The following is a 19,713-nucleotide window of genomic DNA, read 5'->3' as shown; positions in this document are numbered from 1 at the left end:
TTTTGCAAATTGATCTGATATTAAATGCTTCCATGTCCCACTTTGCCGACCATTTTATGTATCACGTACCAGCTAGGGCACTTCATCCTTTCGACGTGTCCACGGAGTGCTGAGTCAATCCTAGCAAGCTCCATCACCGTATTAATTTAGCGGCAAATGGTCACATGCAGCTACTTGCTCGGACCACGATAGAAAAGGAACCTATTATTTGTTCTTGATGCCCTGCACATATTATTCGTGCCGACAGCCTACATCGCGTATGTATGGACATAGAGTGCACTTCTTGTAATTCAAAAGTACCGGCACATCCAGCACCAAATATACACCGTTGATAATTTATTTTTCTATACATGCATAAACATTCTCGAAATACTTCTGATAAAAAGAGATTTTATTTACTCTTAATGTTGCATCAATGTGATTTCTGGCCTCATCATATAATTTTTTTTGTGGAGCACAATATAGTTGCAGGCGCTCACAAACACTTACATAACTCACTCATATGAACGCATGGAGTCGGCAATGAACCCGCTTTTCAGAAAAGTATTCTAAATGCGTTTTGAAATGTCAAAAAATTTAAACAAAATTCCGTGCATACATGTTTGCAAAAATATGTTCATGGCACAAAGTTTTGTGAGAAAATAGTCTTTTTATTTTGTCATTGCAAAAAAGACAATCTTTAGTGCTTCTAAATAGTATTTCATGAAACAATGTTTTGTCTTTTTTGCACGGGTCACAAAAAAGGTTGTTTTCCATGAAACTTTCTATGCACACATAGAATATGGAGACGTCCACATACACTTTTTTCCGGAATTTTTTGGCACTTCAAAATGTGTTTTTCAAAGTGAGTTCATATGCATCCGGATTCATCCATGCATTTCCTCACATGCATACCCTATCTCTATGAGCTTATTCGAGAGACCAAGCAAGCATGACGAAGTAGCAATATGGGCCTCATTATTGATGAGCGTGCTGTTTACCACTAAAAAATAAAACCAATGAATTTTGAAATAAATCAAGAAAAATATGAACACCCATGCCAAGTCTAGAAACTGAACCTGACAAACCAAGGTGCACTCAATTCGCGGCCTCAGTGTAGCTACTGGTGGGCATGCCATACGGTCGGCTCTTACACATCGAGAACGCATATCGTAGCTTGACACAAAAGAAATACAGTACAGTCTAAGGAGAAGGAGAACCAATCCAAAGGCTAATCGCTCAATGCTAAGAATTTTTTATACTCCCTTCGATCCATATCAATTGACGCTACTTTAGTACAACTTTGGTACACAATTGTATTAAAAGAATATCAATTAATTTGGATAAGAGGGAGTACTTCATTTTCATGAATTACGCAAGCACTCTACAATATTTGCAAAGCCAATCAATTAAATTGGATATGATATACTACTACATCAATCATTGAAATCCGGCAATTATCCATACATGCACGGATGCGCCACGACGATCTCTACTTTTTTAGCTGCCTTAATCAGCAAGTTGTTCTGTATTGTCGATCACACGTAAACCCAGGGATGAATGTCAATGCCCGGCTCCATGGGCTAGCTAATCAAGTTCGACAACGAGATGTGCGAACGCCCAACCGTATATGGCATCTAGTTACTGAAACTTTAGCTCCTACCATTATCTCAACTATTACAGGCAAAAGGTGCATTGCCTCCTATAAATAGGGCCTAACTGGAAGCTTATACCATTACCAACTCATCCTAAGCTTGCTAGCTAGCTTGATCAATCTGATCACCCACAATGGCTGTCAAGTGTATACTTCTGTTTGGTGTCGTACTAGCGTCTTTCCTGCTTCTCTGCCAGGATGGAGCAGATGCTAGAGAGCTCACCGAAACTAAACCTAAAGGTCTCTCTCTCTCTCTCTCTCTCTCTCTCTCTCTCTCTCTCCACACACACACACACAAATAACATTTACCTACCCGCAACAACGAAAAATCATTTAACCTAATATAATTACTGTTCATCCAAATATGTACGGACACTGAGCGGCACCTCCACTTGATTGATAAATGATATTTTCTTGTATGCATGCAGAATCCGAGGAGAAGAATATGAAACCTGGGTATGGAAACAATGGGGGAGGATATGGAAACAATGGAGGATACGGAAACAATGGCGGAGGATATGGGAACAACGGAGGATATGGAAACAATGGCGGAGGATATGGAAACAACGGTGGTGGTTACCAGCATGGTGGAGGATACGGAAACAACGGTGGTGGGTACCAGCATGGTGGAGGATACGGAAACAATGGTGGAGGGTCTGGAAACAATGGTGGTGGGTATGGTGGAGGGTCTGGAAATCCTGGATATGGCGGTGGTTATGGCAGTCCTGGCTATGGTGGCGGCAACAACGGTGGATATGGTAATGGTGGCAGTGACCCAGGACGTGGTGGTGGGTACGGCAATCCTGGCTACGGTGGTGGCAACAATGGTGGGTATGGCAGTGGCTCTGGTGGAGGGTATGGCTCTGGTGGCGGGTCTGGCGGGGGTGGAGGTTACGGTGGAGGCTCCGGTGGTGGTGGTGGCTATCCTTGAGGTGGATATGGTGAAAGGGGTCAAAATGGTGGATGTCACCAAGAAACAACTAGACATATATATGTGTTTTAAATAAAACATGTTCAGTCCCACAAAAACATGCTTGATGTGCTTGAATAAAATTTGCTCCTTATGCTCGCATATACGAGCAAGGTACCTATAAGAGCATTTTGTAGTCTCATGTTTATGCACGATATGTCAAATAGATTCTAAATATTGTGGCACATGTTGTAAGGAGTTCCATAAAGGAATAAATGTCTAGTTTGTTTTTTTTTCCTTTTTTTGAACCGGGCGTACCCCTTTCCATTTGCATTAAACGGAAATATATCAGTTCCAGGAAGTTAGAGAGGAGGGAAAGGAGGTAGTGAGTTCAAAGCACTGCCAGGAAACCCACCGTGCTCGCCCGCCATCGCGACGAGCACTATGGGGCGAAAACCTGACAGCACCATACAGTTATACAAATCCCTGACCACCATCTAAGCACGAGACCAAAAGGACTCAGAACGCTAAGAGAAACAAACAGCATGCAAGCCGAGGAGAATCGCCTCCAGGCTAATCACCAAGCCAGCACTTCTCCATCATCATCTTTTGCACTTCTGGCCTTCTCACACAACGCCATCAGCCTGGACGTACTCGAGCGGGATCATCTCTGCACCTTGACGTAGTTCCTCCGCGCCCCCCTGCTTCTGAAGCCCTACCCAATACAAAAGAAAGGAACATGCCGAAAACACAATCTCAAACGGAGATTTAATCAATTTCTTCTCAAAGGTAGCTCTATTACAGGCCAGCCAGATGGCCCAAGTCACAGGCGCCAGGCCAACAGTGAAGAACTTATCTCTTTTAGGCAAGAACATATTACACCACACATAATATTGCCAAACATTGTTAGGACATGTGTCAGTCCCCAGGACCACACCTATAGATCTCCAGGCCACACGAGCCACATGGCAGGAGAAAAACAAATGCGAACTCGTTTCCAGTTGGCCACAGAAGGAACACACAGGGTTTCCTGGCCATTTTTTCCTCTTCATCACCGATCTGGTGAGAACTGCATCTTGTGCCATTTGCCATAGGAAAACCTGGATTTTAAGCGGAAGCTTAGCTTCCCAGATCCCTCTATGGTTGCAGCCACTAATCGACTTCTCCAGCCATTTATACATAGATTTAGTGGAGTATTTGGCATTCTTATTAAGCCCCCAATAGACCGAGTCTCTATCAGCAGAAAGGTTTAAGCCTACAATTAACGCACGCATTTGATCCCATTGATCTCTCAGATCAGGGTCAAGGCGGCGTCTAAAGAACGAAGAGGGCACAGCACCACCGAAATTTTCCACTGTGCAATCTTGATCAGTGCAAATTGCAAACAGCCGTGGGAAGGATAATTCAAATGGTGGGAGACCATTCAGGGAGTCTTTCCACACCCTGGCCAAGTTACCAGCCCCCAAGGTAATTCGCCTCCCCACCATGTATAAGTCTTTAACCTTCAGAAGAGCCTTCCAGCAAGGCGAATCAGAATATCTCGAGGACATTGTGGCCACAGATTTGTTATACAAATATCTCGCTTTTACCAGATCTTGCCACATCCCTTTCTGGGTTTCAAGTTTCCACCACCACTTCACCATAAGGCTGATATTTTGTTTCCTGAGGTCTTTAACCCCCAGGCCCCCTTTCTCTTTCGATCTACATACCCTTTTCCATTTAAACAGGTAGTAACGATTCTTCTTATTGCAACCTTGCCAGAAAAACTTTCTTCGGTGCTTATCGAGCTTATCTATAAAGGTCTTACTCATGAGCCACATCGACATGTGGTACAGAGACAATTGCGACAGCACCGAAGTAAGCAGAGTAAGCCTGCCCCCTATAGAGGCAGCATGCCCAATCCAAGTCCCAAAATATTTCAAATAGTTGTCCACAATAAATTCCCACACCGAGTCTTTCAAAGAGGAAAAGCTCACTGGCATCCCCAGGTATTTGATTGGAAAGTGTCCAATCTCACAGTTGAAAAGCTCAGCATACCCCTTATCGATCTCCGCATCTCCCCCAATAGTCAGAACCTCACTCTTCTGAAAATTCACTTTAAGCCCTGACATCAGTTCAAACATGTATAACAGGATCTTAAGATTCATTGCCTTCTCCATGTCATGTTCCAGGCAAATGATCGTGTCATCTGCATACTGCAGAATGGCCACCCCGTTTGGGATGAGATCAGCAGCTAAACCAGTTAGCAGGCCATTTTGTTGAGCCTTGTTGATCATTTTATTTAGGCAATCTGCAGCCAAATTAAACAAGAAGGGGGAATGTGGATCTCCCTGGCGCACCCCTTTCGCGCTTTGAAAGTATGGTCCTACAGAACCATTCAGCTTGATGCTGACCGTACCATTGTATAGGATTTGTCTCACCCATCCACACCAAGTTTTATCGAAGCCTCTCAGCTTATGACATTCCAAGAGAAACTCCCAGTTGACTTTATCGTAAGCCTTCTCAAAGTCTAACTTCAGCACCACCCCAATTCTTTTCTTGACATGGGTGTAGTTCAATATCTCATGAAGAGACATGATACCATCCATAATATTCCTACCCTTCACAAAGGCATTTTGCGAAAGGCTAATCAGCTTATCAGCGTACTTTTCAACTCTCCTATCCATAGTCTTAGTAATCAACTTATACGGGCACCTAAGGAGGCAGATAGGTCGGAACTGTTGAATTCGTTCAGCGCCCGAAACTTTAGGAAGAAGAGTGATCACTCCGTAGTTGAGACGCTGCACATCAAGCGTCCCATCATGGAAGTGCCTAAAAATCCTCATAATATCATCTTTGACAATATCCCAACAATGTTGGTAGAACTCTGCAGGAATATTGTCCGGGCCAGGTGCTCTATTGGTATCCATTGCAAACAGAGCCTCTTTCACCTCCTCCACAGAAAAGTCCTTAGTTAGCTCTTCGTTGTCCTCTTTCGTAAGTTTCTCCGAATCATCCCACGCACCAGGGTCCATGTGAAAGATGTTACCAGGTGCTGGACCGAACAAATCCTTATAAAACTCTGTGGCGTGTGAGATTAGGTTATCAGTGCCCTCGATTTCCACGTCACCACACTTCAACGTGTGAATGGTGTTTTTTCTTTTGCGCCCATTGGCTATCTTGTGGAAGTAATCAGTGTTAAGGTCCCCTTTGAGCAGCCAGCGCTCATGGGACTGTTGAAGCCAGAAAATTTCCTCATTCACTAGAATCTCGTGCAGCTCAAAGTTAATGTCAACCTTCCTATTATACATCTCAGGCAGCAAAGGGCCTTCTTCTTCCAGCTCTTCCAAAGCGGCTAGTTCCAGCCTAAGCTCTTCTTTCCTTTTTTTTATCGTGACCATATTTGTGGGATCCCCACCCTTTAAAGAAGGTTTTAAATCTTTTGAGCTTAATATTGAGAATGTCTATAGGGTCTTTTGCTTTAACAGCTTTGGACCAGATTTTCTCAACTAAGGGCAAGAAGTTCTCATTTTTGAGCCAGGCCAGGTCGAACCTGAACTCTCTAGGCTTAGGAGCTTCTCTACCCGAGTCGCCTGAGGAAAGGAGTAAGGGATTGTGATCAGAAAGCTCGCGAACAAGCTTCCTAACCGTCACGAGAGGAAATAAGTCCTCCTAGTCACTAGACATCAGAATTCTGTCTAGCTTTTCTAAAGTGGGATGGAATTGGTTGTTGGTCCAGGTGTATTTGCCACCACTACAAAAAATTTCTCTCAGGCCGAAAGCATTGATAACAGAGTTAAACATATCCATGGACTTATGGTTATGGGCCTTCTTATTCTTTTCTTCCCCATTTCTCAATATATTAAAGTCGCCTCCCACAATATAAGGCTTATCCATGGAGGAGCAGAAGTGAGCGAGTTCAGTCAGGAACTCCTCCCTCTTATCTTCATGAGCTGGCCCATACACCACTAATATACTCTATATACTCTTCTTATTTATATCTTTCAAGTCAAGTTGGATCATATATCTACCAGTGTTGCTATGGACAATGTCTAGATTGCCTTTTCTGGCCCCAGCCAAAATCCCACCAGATTTGCCATTTGAGGGGATCCAGACCCACTCAAATATATTAAAAGGGTCAATCTTCCTCAAGCATTTAGAGGAGATGTTTTTCTTCATAGTCTCCTGCAACCCTATGAAGTCGAGTGTATGGTCACTAATTAGATCAGAGAGGCAGGTGGCCATACCTTTCTTGCCCACCCCTCTACAGTTCCAAATGAGCCCTCTCATTTGGAACGGTTTTTTTGTTTCTTGGCCCTGGTAACCCTGCCAGGAGCCGGGGCAGAGTTACCACCATTCTTCCTATCCTCAGTCACCAGGTTCTTTTGACTTCTAGTCACAGGCCTAGAAATCTTAACCGATGATCTGTGGGTTTTCTTTTTACTGCCATGCTTGGATGAAACGAACTCATCCTCAAAATACTCATCTTGCTCCAGCCAAGTTAAGCTAAGAGGGGCTTTTTTTCCTAGACCATTAATCACTAACATGTTATTATCGACATCATTGTCTTTGTTCATAGAATTCTGTTTATTCATTAAGTTTTCTCTAGCCTCCTCAAGCTCGCGTAAAATGTCAACGCATGTAAAATCATTGTCAGGAATGCAAACTCCCATTTTATTAGCTCTACATATCAACTCAGCATCCCCTAAAGCAGCAAAAGAATTAGTTCTGGGGTTTGAAGTATTACCTTCCATGGTTTTCTTCTTCACAGCCATAGCCTTTGTCATCATATCCGCCTGCCCCCCCTGAGCACAGCGAAGACTAAACCTCAGGTTAGCTTCAGGAACCAAAGGGGGAGTTGGGACGATCTCATCTTTGCAGTCAGGTGATGGTAAATGTACCAGATAATCATCTGAGATCTTCATATTAGGATCAGCCTCTCCCACCACCTCGGACACCTGTGAGACACCAGTTACTATTTCTGCGTAAGAAGATTTTTTTCACAGTACATGGCATATCATTCACCTGTATATCACGCACCCAAGTTGTGCACTCCGGCACGGGTTCCTGAGCCTCGCAATTCTGCTTGTTCTCAATTTCCAAATCATAGGACACCAGAGCAGAATGCTCATTTGCCAATCTCTCAATGAACAGGGTCGTATCCTCATCACTCTCCGACGAATCAGAAGAGTCGTCCTTTACTGCATTGGTCTTCTCAGAGTCAAGCTTTTTCTCAGAGGGAATCAGGCGACAGGCCTTGCCCCCCCTGAAGGAGGAGTTACCAAGGTCAACAGGAGCCTGGGCTCCTTTCGAGGATTCAACCCCCCTCCTTCTTGTCTTTTTCTTTTTGGGGTAGTGATGTTGTTATTATCCTGGTTCCTAACAGCCACAGGGTCATCTTCGACAGGAGGATTTCTAACCACAACCTCTTCCACTTCATACAGAAATCTGTAAAAACGTCCCCCCATGCACCCCTCAGCAGAAACAGGAAGTTCATCCACACTGCGGCATCCAATTTTAGCCCGGACAGATGAAGGTCTTTTCAGAGTAGACATATCGATCTCCAAGGTCACACCGACAAGCCCACCCACAAATGCCACATTCTTCTCACATCTCTTGTTTAAAGGGATCTTGCTGATTCTAACCCAGGCAATTTCCATCAGACTCTCACAATCCATGTCATCAGACCATGGAGTGATGCGAACCACAGTCTTGTGTTTCTTCAGGGTAATATATTCAACAAAAAGGGCACGCTCTACCTCCCTAACGTTAGGAAACCTCATGACATACTTGTTGGGGACCAAGAGATGAGCAGAGCATCTCCAGCCCTGACCGATGTACACCCCCATGTCATCCTGCAGATCTTGCTTGGAGATATTACCCTCTACAATAGTGATCAGAACATTTGTATTCTCTCTCGGAGGCTGCCTCTCCATGCTATAATCAGGAAAATAGCAAAAACCCTGCCCCTTAGATTGGAAACCACACATAGCAGGAATACACTCCCATGGAATCAAATCAGTACAGACAATCGACAGGTGACCCTTTCTCTTGCAACGCTCACACAGAGCCTGTGGGCATCTAGCAGTGTAGTGACCCACAAGGTTGCAGATCTGGCATGCATCAGGCATGGGGTTAGGGTTACCAGCGTTGACGGGAAGATCACGCCTCACAGTGGGGGTAGGAGACTTCCCATGAGGACGACGTGGAGCTTTATCCCCACCTTCGCCGTCGGTGGCCGTCGTCCAGCGGTTAGGTCGAGGCAGTCCAGATCCGCCTGAGCCCGCCGCGGCTTCCCACTTGTCGAATCCCGTGTCACCAGAGCCCGACGCCTTGGTGGTTGAGGACTGCCCCGCATCCTCCTTGCGCTTCCACACGTTGTTGTCTCGCCCCCGGCCGCCACCGCGGTCGAAGCGCCCCGCCCCACGGCCGTGCCTGCCCGCACCAAAACCATCTCCCCTCATCTCTCCGCCTCCACTTCGCCTCCCAATCTCAGGATTCTTTGGTGGGATTTTTGCGGGAGGTGGAGATGCGACAACATGAGCAAAGGATCTACTGTCGCCGCGAATTTTCCCCTCCCACCACGAAAAAATAAGGAGGAACCCTACCCCCCCCTCTGCGGCGGCTCCCAGAGGTGAAGCAAGCATTCGTCCAGATCTGAGAAAATGGTACGCGGACGGGACGGCGGGGCTTTTGTACCTGAGGCGGGTGCCGAAACCCTAGATCGGGGCGGATCCGGGCGGTCGATGGCCGCGTCGCCTACGTGTCGCAGATCGGCGCCATGGCGGCCCGGGCCACGGCCGAGCACCCCAGGGCCCGCATCCGGTCGTGGTGGTGGTCTTGGCGGGCCACACATGGTCACGTCCACCTTGTTCCCGTGCACCGCAGCACCGCTCCCCCGATCGACGCGACACTCCGCCCCGTCCCCGCACGCTGGCGCCCCTCCGTGAGACGACCCAATCACCGGCAGGCGATCGTGGATCTTGGCGAAGTGGCATGGAAAGGACACGACCCCTCCAACATCGATCCGCTCCCCCTCGTGAACGTACCGCGCATCGACCAAGCACCCGCGGCAGTCGAGGAGAGCGAGTCGCTGGATGTCGCTGCGGAGGAAGATCTCGCTGTCGCGGAACGTGGCGGTGCGAAGCACCAGATCGGCCGCGTACGCCACCCGCCATCGTATGTCGCACGCCATTCGCGATCGGACCCAAATCGCTGGATATCACCATACCCAGCCTGGACCTGCCAAAATATTTGGTTTTTTCGCAGCACGGGATCGGATCAAACCCCTGCGCAACTCAATGTCTAGTTTGTTGTTCTCTAGCTGGATAAACCATTTCTGCATTGCTATGTACAATTTTTCTATGCTTTCCTAACTATTCAATCCAAGTGTTGAAACAGATGAGTTCGACGCCAGACAACACTATATCAGGAACATATTAAAATAAGAATAACCTTATGTCACAAATGAGAAAAAAACCGTATATATGACTTGCTTTGTGTAAGAGGATATTACATACTAGACTCTCAAGCAACCCAAATTAAACAACATGAACAAACATAAGGACTGATGAAACAAACCATCCTGGCTATTGCCCTTTATAGACAGTATATAACGTGGGTAAGTGCCCCCAATTTGTAGTAACGTACTCCAAAAGTTTTGTTACTAATATCACATCATACAATAACTACTAGCTGGATATGGGTGAAATGATCTTCCATATAGGAGTAGTATGTGAAATCCCAAAGGGTACGCAGGTGAGAAAGCACACATGCATATGCCCACACATCTGATTTGAGATCGACAAACTTGTTTGATCTTATGCCCCTTGATTATTGTTGGGGGGGGGGGGGGGGGGGGGGGCGTGCATGTGCATGCTTTTGGCAGAGTTGCATCTGTCACCCATTCCACCTCCTATGCCATTTTATTTTATCTCCCAATTTCAGCCTATTATATCTTTTGAAGCGAAAGTCTAGATTATGTTTCATTTGCGTATTTGTGTTCGTTCAGACAAGAACTTTCGAACAAGACCACTTTTCAATACATTTTGACAACTTTTAAAATTTACTAAGTTTCAAACATTTAAAACTTGACGGTCGTAATATTAAAATTTTATCAACGTTCACCAAGTTTCACTTTTTCCGGATGTAGAGCTTAGGGTTTAAGTTTACTTTTGAAATTTCATGAATTTATCATTTGTTCCTACCAAGTTTCAGTAGTTGAAACTTTGTGAAGTTTTTAAAACTTGTCAAAACACATTCAAGAATGGTCTTGTTTCAAAGCCCTAGTAGCAAGGAACACGAATATGCAAATGAATCATAATTTGGACTTTCCGTCAAAAGAATAATAGATTTAATTTTGAAAGTCAAAAGTAAAAGCATGAGAGCTGGGATGGGTGAGCTGCCAAAAGCTGCACACATAGACCTCATTTAAGGTAATTAAGTGCTAAAACACATGCAAAGACCAAATCGATTTCTGAATGGCGAGGAATTAGACGGCCACAAATTTGGGTACTTCCCCCACCTACGTGCCACAAATTTTGAAATTAGAGAGGGAACATATTAAGATGGTTTTTGTCAAATTTAATGGGTAAATTTAAAAATAGGACACTAAAAAGCAACATAACAGACATCAAGGTTGTCAGAATCGCGATTCTGAATCGGATCGGAGCTTCAATGACAGGATCGCAAATTATAGAATCTTCACTATCAGGATCGTAAAAACGTAGATTCTATGAACCAAAATCGTAGAATCAGAGGGGTTAGTTTAGATCGTAAAGTCGTAGAATCGTATAACAGAATCGCGATTCTGACAACCTTGACGGACATATTGAGATGGCTTTTGGGAAGTCATTAATTCCACCGACTGATTTTATGGAAGAAATTGACTGATTTTGGGAAGTCGGACATGAATGGCTCTCGATGCTGCAAGTGCCCCCTTTCTACAATGGTTTGTTGCAAACGGTGTTGATGCTACCACGACATACTTCTACAACGGTGGTTGTGCTTCAGCAACATTGGAGGTGCTGCAACGACGACGACGCAGGGGGCAATGGGAGATGACGATGCGCAATGGCAGTCTGCAACATTGGCCATGTTGAAACCTCCATGCGACGAATCAACGATGCACATGACGTATCGACATTGGCGACGACCACAGTGTCAACCATGTTGCAAAGCTCCCAAACACAACATGGCTCATGTTGCAAAGCTCCCAAACGCAACATGGCTCATGTTGCAAAGCATTCGTGGTGCAAATCTTCAAGTGTGACATGACTCATGTTGGAAACCTTCTAGTGCAACATGACGCATGTTGCAAACCTTCGAGCGCAACATGACACATGTTGCAAACCTCATCAGATGACGACTATCCTATCGTGGATCCAACGGCTCATGACCGGTCAATATTTTAAAAAGGTCAACGGGCTGACATGTAGCGTTCTGCAGATTTTTATGGCACAATGATCGCTATTGGCCTGCCGATACGGCGCGCGCTTGGATCGTGTTGCTTGATCGATGCATGGCCCACAAACGCATCCCCACCTTTCCACCCTACACATCCTCTCAATTCTCCTCTCAAGTTTTTCTCCCCAAAAAATGTTGTCCACGTGTATATTCTTCCTCCATTATCTCTTTCTTGCTAGCTCCAGCTCTAGTTGATCAGCCGCTAGCTCCGCCTTGTGAGCACCCGTCGGTACCTCATGTTATAGCCAACAGTCTCTCCTCCACAACAGTTCGCCACACACTATTGACCGATGGGGCGTCGCAGACTGCTTCAGGCGAGGGGGGGGGGGTGCAGCAAGCCACCCGCGAACTTCTGCAAGAGAGGGCCTCGTGAAGTGTGGCCATAGTGTTGCAAAGGGCGGGGGTCGGCACGGTGCTGCAACGGGCTGCCATCGATGTTGCATTCCATGATGGTATGTGCTACTAGTGGCGACGGCTGGTGCTCAAGCTTGGTGATGGTGATGTCGATGGGCGACCGGTGGAGTTGCAAAAGGCTGCCGCTGATGCTGCAGTGCAGACGATGGGTGTTATAATCTTTTTTACGACATGATGTTTTGTGCGGCGACAGGCAGTTGATGGTCATGCAAGCAGGGCTGGTCAGTGCTGCGACGTTGTTGGGATGGCAGTGCTGCGACGGTGGCGACATGTGCTACGAGAGATGGTTGGCGGGTGTCGATGATGTATCCAGAGACGGGGCTGTTGCCGCGCGCCTAGAGCTGCTCATAGGCTGTGACGTTTTCTTTTTCGGGTGTGACATGTGCGCGTGAGAGGAAAGATGATTCACGTGAGAAAGCTGGAGTTCATCGAATGGCTATCGTTGCATGTCCTACAGTGCGGAAGGCGACCGATCCAGGCGTTCTGCAGGTCGGCCGGCCCCTAGGGTCACCCATTTTTTATGGTCTGGTTAAAATCAGAAATGAATTCTGGTTCTTAAAAAGAACAGAAAAATATGTTTTCATGTTCAGGCTATATTTAGATACCTGCTCCCTTTTGCTGTAGAACAAAATCCAGCCGAGTCCCACTTTGTTAGAGTTGTGTCGAATATTGTGTACAAGGTAGGTTACAGTTGGACTAGGAGTTGTATTGTGTTTACATAGGATGTGGGGTTGTGTCCTAATAGAACACTTGTATTCTAGTCCTCTCATATATAGCGGGGGTAGACACACGATGTAACCTATGCCAACATAATAGCACAGGCGCGCAAGGGGGAGCCGGCGGCGTGTGCCGGCGCCCGGGTGGCCGGTGTGCGGCATTGTGACAGTGTCACGGGGAGGAGCGCTCGTAGTCAGGCCCCGGGAATGTAGCCATATCGGTGAACCTCGTTAACAAATCTCGGTGTCGTGCTCGTGTGATTGCTTGGTCATCAGATGATCGACGATATGCCTCGGATTTGTTCTAACAAGTGGTATTATGAGTTAGGTTGTTCGGAGGCTGCGGATTGTTGATCTGCGGGAAGAATCAAGTTTGAGATGCAGCCGGGTGCGGCGTGGTTCTCGGCAAGATTGAAGAAAGCATATCAGTAAAAAGCACGTGTACGTGCAGCAAGCTTGATGTGTGGCGATGGATCAAAAGGATCAATCGGGCGAGCGTACAGCGGTCACAAACGCGGAAGCGGCGGCAGCGAAAGTGCACTTCAGAAGGCGGCAGCGATGCATCGATTGGGATTGTGCAGCTACGCCAGGTCGTGGAGCGGCCAGATAATGGCAGCGCTCAGGAAGCCGGCGCGGGCGTTCGACCGTGACTGCAAGGTAGCGTACGAGATTCTGTTTTGGAACAAAAAATCAGGACCGAGTCCGAGAGGAGCCGTGTTCTCCTCGTCTCTGTTGCGGAGACCTGCACGCGGGTTAATAGGAGCGGCAGCAGCCGGCAAAGGAGACAAAGACACGAGAGGCAGCAGATCAATTTGGCCAGGGAAATAATCCATTACGTTGGCATCCATCGGAATTGGCAGGAGGCGTTGACTTTGGCAAAGCAAGCTAAGCATGGGAAGTTGAAGCTAAGGGAGCATCACGTGAAGGCCAAAGAAATATTTGGTTTCGTTAAATAAATAGTATGTGAAGGTTTTGATTGTGTACTTGGGCATCGCGTGGGAAGCTCGGATAATTTTTTACAGGTCAGCCATACAAAGAACTATGGCGTTATCGGGTACTAGGTTTGAGGTGAAGAAGTTCACGGAACTAAAAACCTTGGGTTACGGTAGATAAGGATGAAAATTTGTTGGCACGACAGGGATGCTTGAAGGCGTTGCGGGAAGTAAAGTCAGCTAAGATGAAAGTATCATGTGATGGATTAGAATTTGCCGAAGAAGATTTGCGAGCCTGGGTCGGACTGGACTGTCTGACGAATCGACTGGATGTCGGTTGGTACAGAAGACGGTGGTGGAATCGGTGACGACGACATAGGGGCGTGATGCTGATGTGACCGACTTCTGGGCGTGGAAACACGTGGTGCACATGCCCGAGGCTTGTGCGGCTTCGACAAGACTATGGCGCGGGGTTGATTCAAGACGGTGCGCACATGAGAGCTTGAAGTCGACGGGGCGCGAGGGTGGACTGATCATCTACCATGGAGTCATGTTGAAGGTGGAGCTGGATTGAGGGGCTACGGTGTAAGGATCCAAAGAATCGAAGCCTATTCAGCGGGGAAAAGCGAGGGACGCGTAATTTGGACTGGAGCCCAGTGGTCTGATGGAAGCGTGAAACTCGTCATCGGTCGGTCATGATCGGTGGTACTCTGAAGTGGGGGTTGAGTGGTGTGGTTTCGCGACCCTTGAGACTCGACCAGGACAGCAGAGGCTCGACGCGGTAATAGTGGCGAGGCGTGTGGTATGCACGGGGCATGGAGACGGGCCAGCGCTTTGGTGCTCATACATGTGGTGAGACAACTGCGAATTTGACTCGGGATGACTACAAGCAATGGTGAAATTCCTTCAAGTTTCAGACAGGCGGTCAAGAAAGGAGCGGTGATGTTGAGTTCAGGTAACTCTTATGTGTGACACCCAATATGTGAGTTGTTCACTTTCACGCATGTCAGTGATCAGTGTGTGATGACGTTGGACTGATACTCTGAAAGTTGGGAGCACTAGAGTAACAAGGAACTTGATTTTGCTCGAGCGTTGACTGTGATCAAAAAAAGAAGGGACTACAAGTTGCAGGTGGAGTCACATGGAGTTATTGGAGTAACAGCGGTACTCATGGGATAAACTCAAGTCCAATGTACATGGAAGTTTGACGCATGGATAAATTTAAGGTGGTGAAGAATATTCGCCAAGGTGAAGTTTGTTAGAGTTGTGTCGAATATTATGTACAAGGTAGGTTACAGTTGGACTAGGAGTTGTATTGTGTTTACATAGGATGTGGGGTTGTGTCCTAATAGGACACTTGTATCCTAGGCCTCTCATATATAGCGGGGGTAGACACACGATGTAATCTATGCCAACATAATAGTACAGACACGCAAGGGGGAGCCGGCGGCGTGTGCCGGCGCCCGGATGGCCGGTGTGCGGCATTATGACAGTGTCACGGGGAGGAGCGCCCGTAGTCAGGCCCCGGGGATGTAGCCATATCGGTGAACCTCGTTAATAAATCTCGGTGTCGTGATTGTGTAATTGCTTGGTCCTCGGATAATCGACGGTATGGCTCGGATTTATTCTAACACACTTTTGAGAAATAGTTTGGGCAAATTGGACGAGTTGGAGTGAAGGCACGGGCCCCTTTGTCGAAAAATGATCCTTAAGCACTAGAACGGTCAATACATTTGATACAAATTCATATTGAGTACACAGGGCACATATATACCAGTCCCTCGCAAACCATTCCAGGGGTGTCTACCTAGCTTGCTTGTATACAGAAATTATATACCATACACACGAATGATCTGCAAATGCGAACCGGAACTGCATTTATTTTGTCAGATTCTTACGAAGAGCGACCGTCATGGGGCTCCGTAGGAGCCCGACCAGCCACCACGGTAGCTGCTACCTGCTCTGTTAACTGCAACCATGGTAGGGCAACATCATTAGAAATAACCATGGCATGTAGAGCTATTCCCTCCATGGAGAATTTGCAGCACACCCAAGCCAACCTTAGCCATATGGTAATCAAGTTCCTCCGTATGTGCCACAGAAAGAACACAGAAATACAAAGAAACGAGGTAGAGATTAATTCAGGGGGAGAAACATTACCATGGGTGAGATCCCTAGCAGCAACCACGCCTTGCGAGACGATGACGAGGAAGGCGAAGATGACGCACACGAAGGCCAGAGACTTGGAAGCCATTTTAGCTAGCTATAAGCTTTGTGTGCTTCTACACGCTGAGATGGACAGTTTATATAGGGTGCTTGGAATGGATGGATGTGGATGTTCCAACATGTCACTTGTTAACTACTAGTCCCACTAGCAGCTGGCACTGATGTGTCATGCCTCTTACTCGGTCTTAATTCAAAGTGGCGACTATGGAAAGTCAAATGTCGAGATTAAGACACAAATTATTTTGGTATCTAGCTATCCAGTCAGGTTTTTACTAATTTGAGTTTTTTGACAACGCGAAGATATAAGTCTAGTACGGAATAGTTCTGACTTTTGTCCTGCCCTTAGAGATGAGCAACTAAAGCTTTCATTGTTGAAATGGTTGACAATTTCCACAGTGCGTCGGCTTCCGAAGACTAAAGTAACCATAGATTTGTTTTTGGCAACTTGCGCGTGATTCTGAGCTTTCAAACCGCCATCTCCGTGTTTTGTCTTGGGCTCTTCACTAATGGAGTATAAACAACCCGGAGTCAGCCCCGCATTCAGGTCTTGGTAATTGAAAGTTCTTGTTTGTGCAATACATATATGTTGCTTTGATTGGTGTCTGTTTGCTATGAAGAATCTTGATAGAATGTTCGGACGATTAAGATAGCGAACACCTTTTGGTCCTGTCGCATGTGGAATCTTAATGTGTGTTGTCGATGGCAAACCTGTAGCATGGTTTACATGCTGTACTATATGTTGAATATATGAGCGAATTACTACGAGATTTAATCCGAATAAACAGAAGATAAATCATAACAGCAATAGTAGAGATTAAACTAATCATGTGAACTAGCATAGTAGATGAACATGTCACATCTGGGGCACATATTAGAAACATGAATTCTATCACGATCTCGAACAAGAAGAATAGAATCACATACAGTACAGTGGGAGCAGCACCGGCGTTGATGTTGTCGCCCATGTCGTTGAGGATGAGGTTGCCGAGGTCAGGGAAGAAGTCGTCGTTGGCAAAGTCGTCACTGCCAGCAGTCGCGCGAGTGCACTCCCCAAAAACCTGATTGCCCCTCTCCCGTACAAGATCACGAGAGGCGGGGTTCTGGAGGCATGTTGTCACTTATCGCGGTGCACGCCGGGAGGAGGGATGCAGAAGACTTGCGTGGCGGCGCAATGCTCTGGAATGGTGGTGTGAAACCATACGATGCGGCGGCGGCTAGGGTCACTAGTAGAAAAAGGCCCATTTGTCCCGGTTCCAGAGGCCCATTTGTCCCAGTTCTCAAACCAGGACTAAAGCGTTGGGACTAAAGCCCAATACCTTTAGTCCCGGTTCGCTTACGAACCGGGATAGATGGGGCTCCACGTGGCCGCTGCGGCTTGCCCAGACAGGAGGGCCTTTGGTCCCAATTGGTAACACCAACCAGGACCAAAAAGCATCCATGTGTCAACAGCTCAGGGGCTGGGGTTTTTATTTTTTTGTTTTCGAAAGGGGGGGGGGGGGTTGGGGGTTTTGGAGGATCAATTTAGGGGTTTCATATATTGTGTTAGCTAGCTAATAGAGAGAAGTGACTTCTTTTATCTTCGTGCTTGGTCGACGCTACGTACTATACTTATAGAGAGAACTCGCAACACGCTAGCTAGTAAGCAAATGAAGGAAACCATTAAGCACACAAGATCGTCATGAACATATACAAAGAGAAGTGATCGACCTCCTCCTTCTCTGAGAGATTGGTCGAACAACAAGTTTTCGTAAATCTATCCGACGCTACTAGCTACATATATACAATATAAGATCTCTTACAATCCCTAACATCTGAAGTCAAGTTCCACATGATATTCTCCGGCTTTATTGAGACGTGGTCAAGAAAAAAATCTCGCCAATTCCTCTTGAATTGCTTTTATGCGATCATGTGGTAGGAGTCCATCCCGCATCTGCCAGATCTAAATTGAAGAAGAGGGTCAATACATGTGTATGAATGAAACTCAACACAAATGATGGTAATAAAATAAAATTGTGAATATTTTTGCTTACACACTTCATATTGTTTTTCAGAGTAGCCTCGCTTATTAGAGGTTGTCGCCCTGTAGATGAACTCGCAAACGTAGTATCCACATAAATCATTCCCGGCTTCCTACCATAAGCACTTTACGAGAAATAGAGGTCAATCAAACTGATAAGCAAGCATGCTAAATGCTATTGATGAAACTAGCTAGAATCAATGAGAGATGCGCGGAACTAGGTAGTAGTACTTACTTTTGGGTGTTTAAATCGCAGCTCAGTCAGCAGTCCCGGAGAAATTGTGGTGAACTCTTTCCAAACCCTGCCAGACAAAGAAAATAATTACTTGATATCAGGAAATGAACAAAGTTACCGCTATGATGCGATAATGATCGATTGAACTTACTTCTCGAGCATTCGAGTCATGTTCCCATACTCCTGGGGATCTTTTCATCTAGAGTCTAAGAAGGTTACTTCTCCCCACTCAAGCTTAATCTGTAGGAGAATAAAGTGAAAACTACACACGCATGCATAACTCATAAGTTACATTTATTATAACCTCGAGTAATAAGGGAAACCAAATGTGCACAAGACAGTAACACTCACTTGAAGTTGTAAGAAAAGAGTATTTTATCTTTGCTTTGATTTTTGAGCAACGATTTTAGCAAGTTGTCCTCGGTTTCTGAGACGTTGTGTTTAGCCGTATATTCATGTATGGCATTTGGGTTAATGAACCCAATGTCATAGATTTGTGCTTTTCTCCATTCGACGATCTTCAATCTGCATAATATAGTGAGGATAATTATATATACATGCAATGAAAGAGTTGAGCTATATATAGAGACTTAATTACAGAAAGTAGTACTTACAGACAGTAGCAAGCCACGAGTGATTTGTCGAGGGCCTTTAGATTGTAGAACTGAAAAAACTCGTCAAAATCAACAGTTAACACATCTTGTCCAATGAAGTCGTGGTCATCTTTAATTCTCATCGTCAAAGCATCCTTCCCAGACTCGCTGCGGGTTTGCATGTACCATTCATGGAATCTTCGCATCATCGTCGTTAGTGGAGGACTTCCATCTTTGACGAGAGGCTTCCCGTACTAGTATCTGAATTCGTCCACCTCCATTGTATCAAAATGTGCATCGTCGGGCAGGTAATCACCAGGATTGGTACCTGGCACCATCCCCGGCAGAAATGCGACGATATCGCTAGACACCTTGAGTGGGGGGGGGCACGATTGGTTCTCCTATTCTCTGAGTTGGAGAATTTTTTTCCCACTTCTTCGTTCTGCTAACTTGTTGTCACTTGAAGTAGTTCCCAACCGGCGCGCTGCTTGCATTGTCTTTTTAAGACAGCGAACATGGTTGTCATCCGACGAAGGTGGTGGTGGTCGCTTCAGGGCATTGATAGTGCGCTGAATTTTCATGGAATCTATCTT

General features: G+C 46.1%; 1 protein-coding gene and 1 long non-coding RNA gene across 2 annotated transcripts; one reads left to right on the top strand and one right to left on the bottom strand.

Moving 5' to 3' along the window:
• The first annotated feature begins 1,636 nt into the window (after positions 1–1,636).
• On the top strand, positions 1,637–2,835 carry LOC125522550 (glycine-rich cell wall structural protein 2-like). Its single transcript, XM_048687597.1, has 2 exons — positions 1,637–1,873; positions 2,062–2,835. The coding sequence occupies exons 1-2, from the start codon at positions 1,768–1,770 to the stop codon at positions 2,562–2,564; spliced, it is 609 nt and encodes a 202-aa protein (XP_048543554.1). The 5' UTR covers positions 1,637–1,767; the 3' UTR covers positions 2,565–2,835.
• A 12,904-nt stretch (positions 2,836–15,739) lies between these two features.
• Positions 15,740–16,355, bottom strand: LOC125522494. The gene is made up of 2 exons (XR_007289781.1): positions 16,210–16,355; positions 15,740–16,018 (listed from the first exon to the last, which is right to left on the bottom strand). It is a non-coding gene; the product is annotated as an uncharacterized LOC125522494 (long non-coding RNA).
• Between the last annotated feature and the right edge of the window lie 3,358 nt (positions 16,356–19,713).

This window comes from Triticum urartu, chromosome 7 (assembly GCF_003073215.2).
Source record: "Triticum urartu cultivar G1812 chromosome 7, Tu2.1, whole genome shotgun sequence".
Taxonomy (NCBI): domain Eukaryota; kingdom Viridiplantae; phylum Streptophyta; class Magnoliopsida; order Poales; family Poaceae; genus Triticum; species Triticum urartu.
The sequence above is the reverse complement of the archived record's forward strand: the minus strand, read 5'-3'. Positions and strand labels throughout refer to the sequence as shown.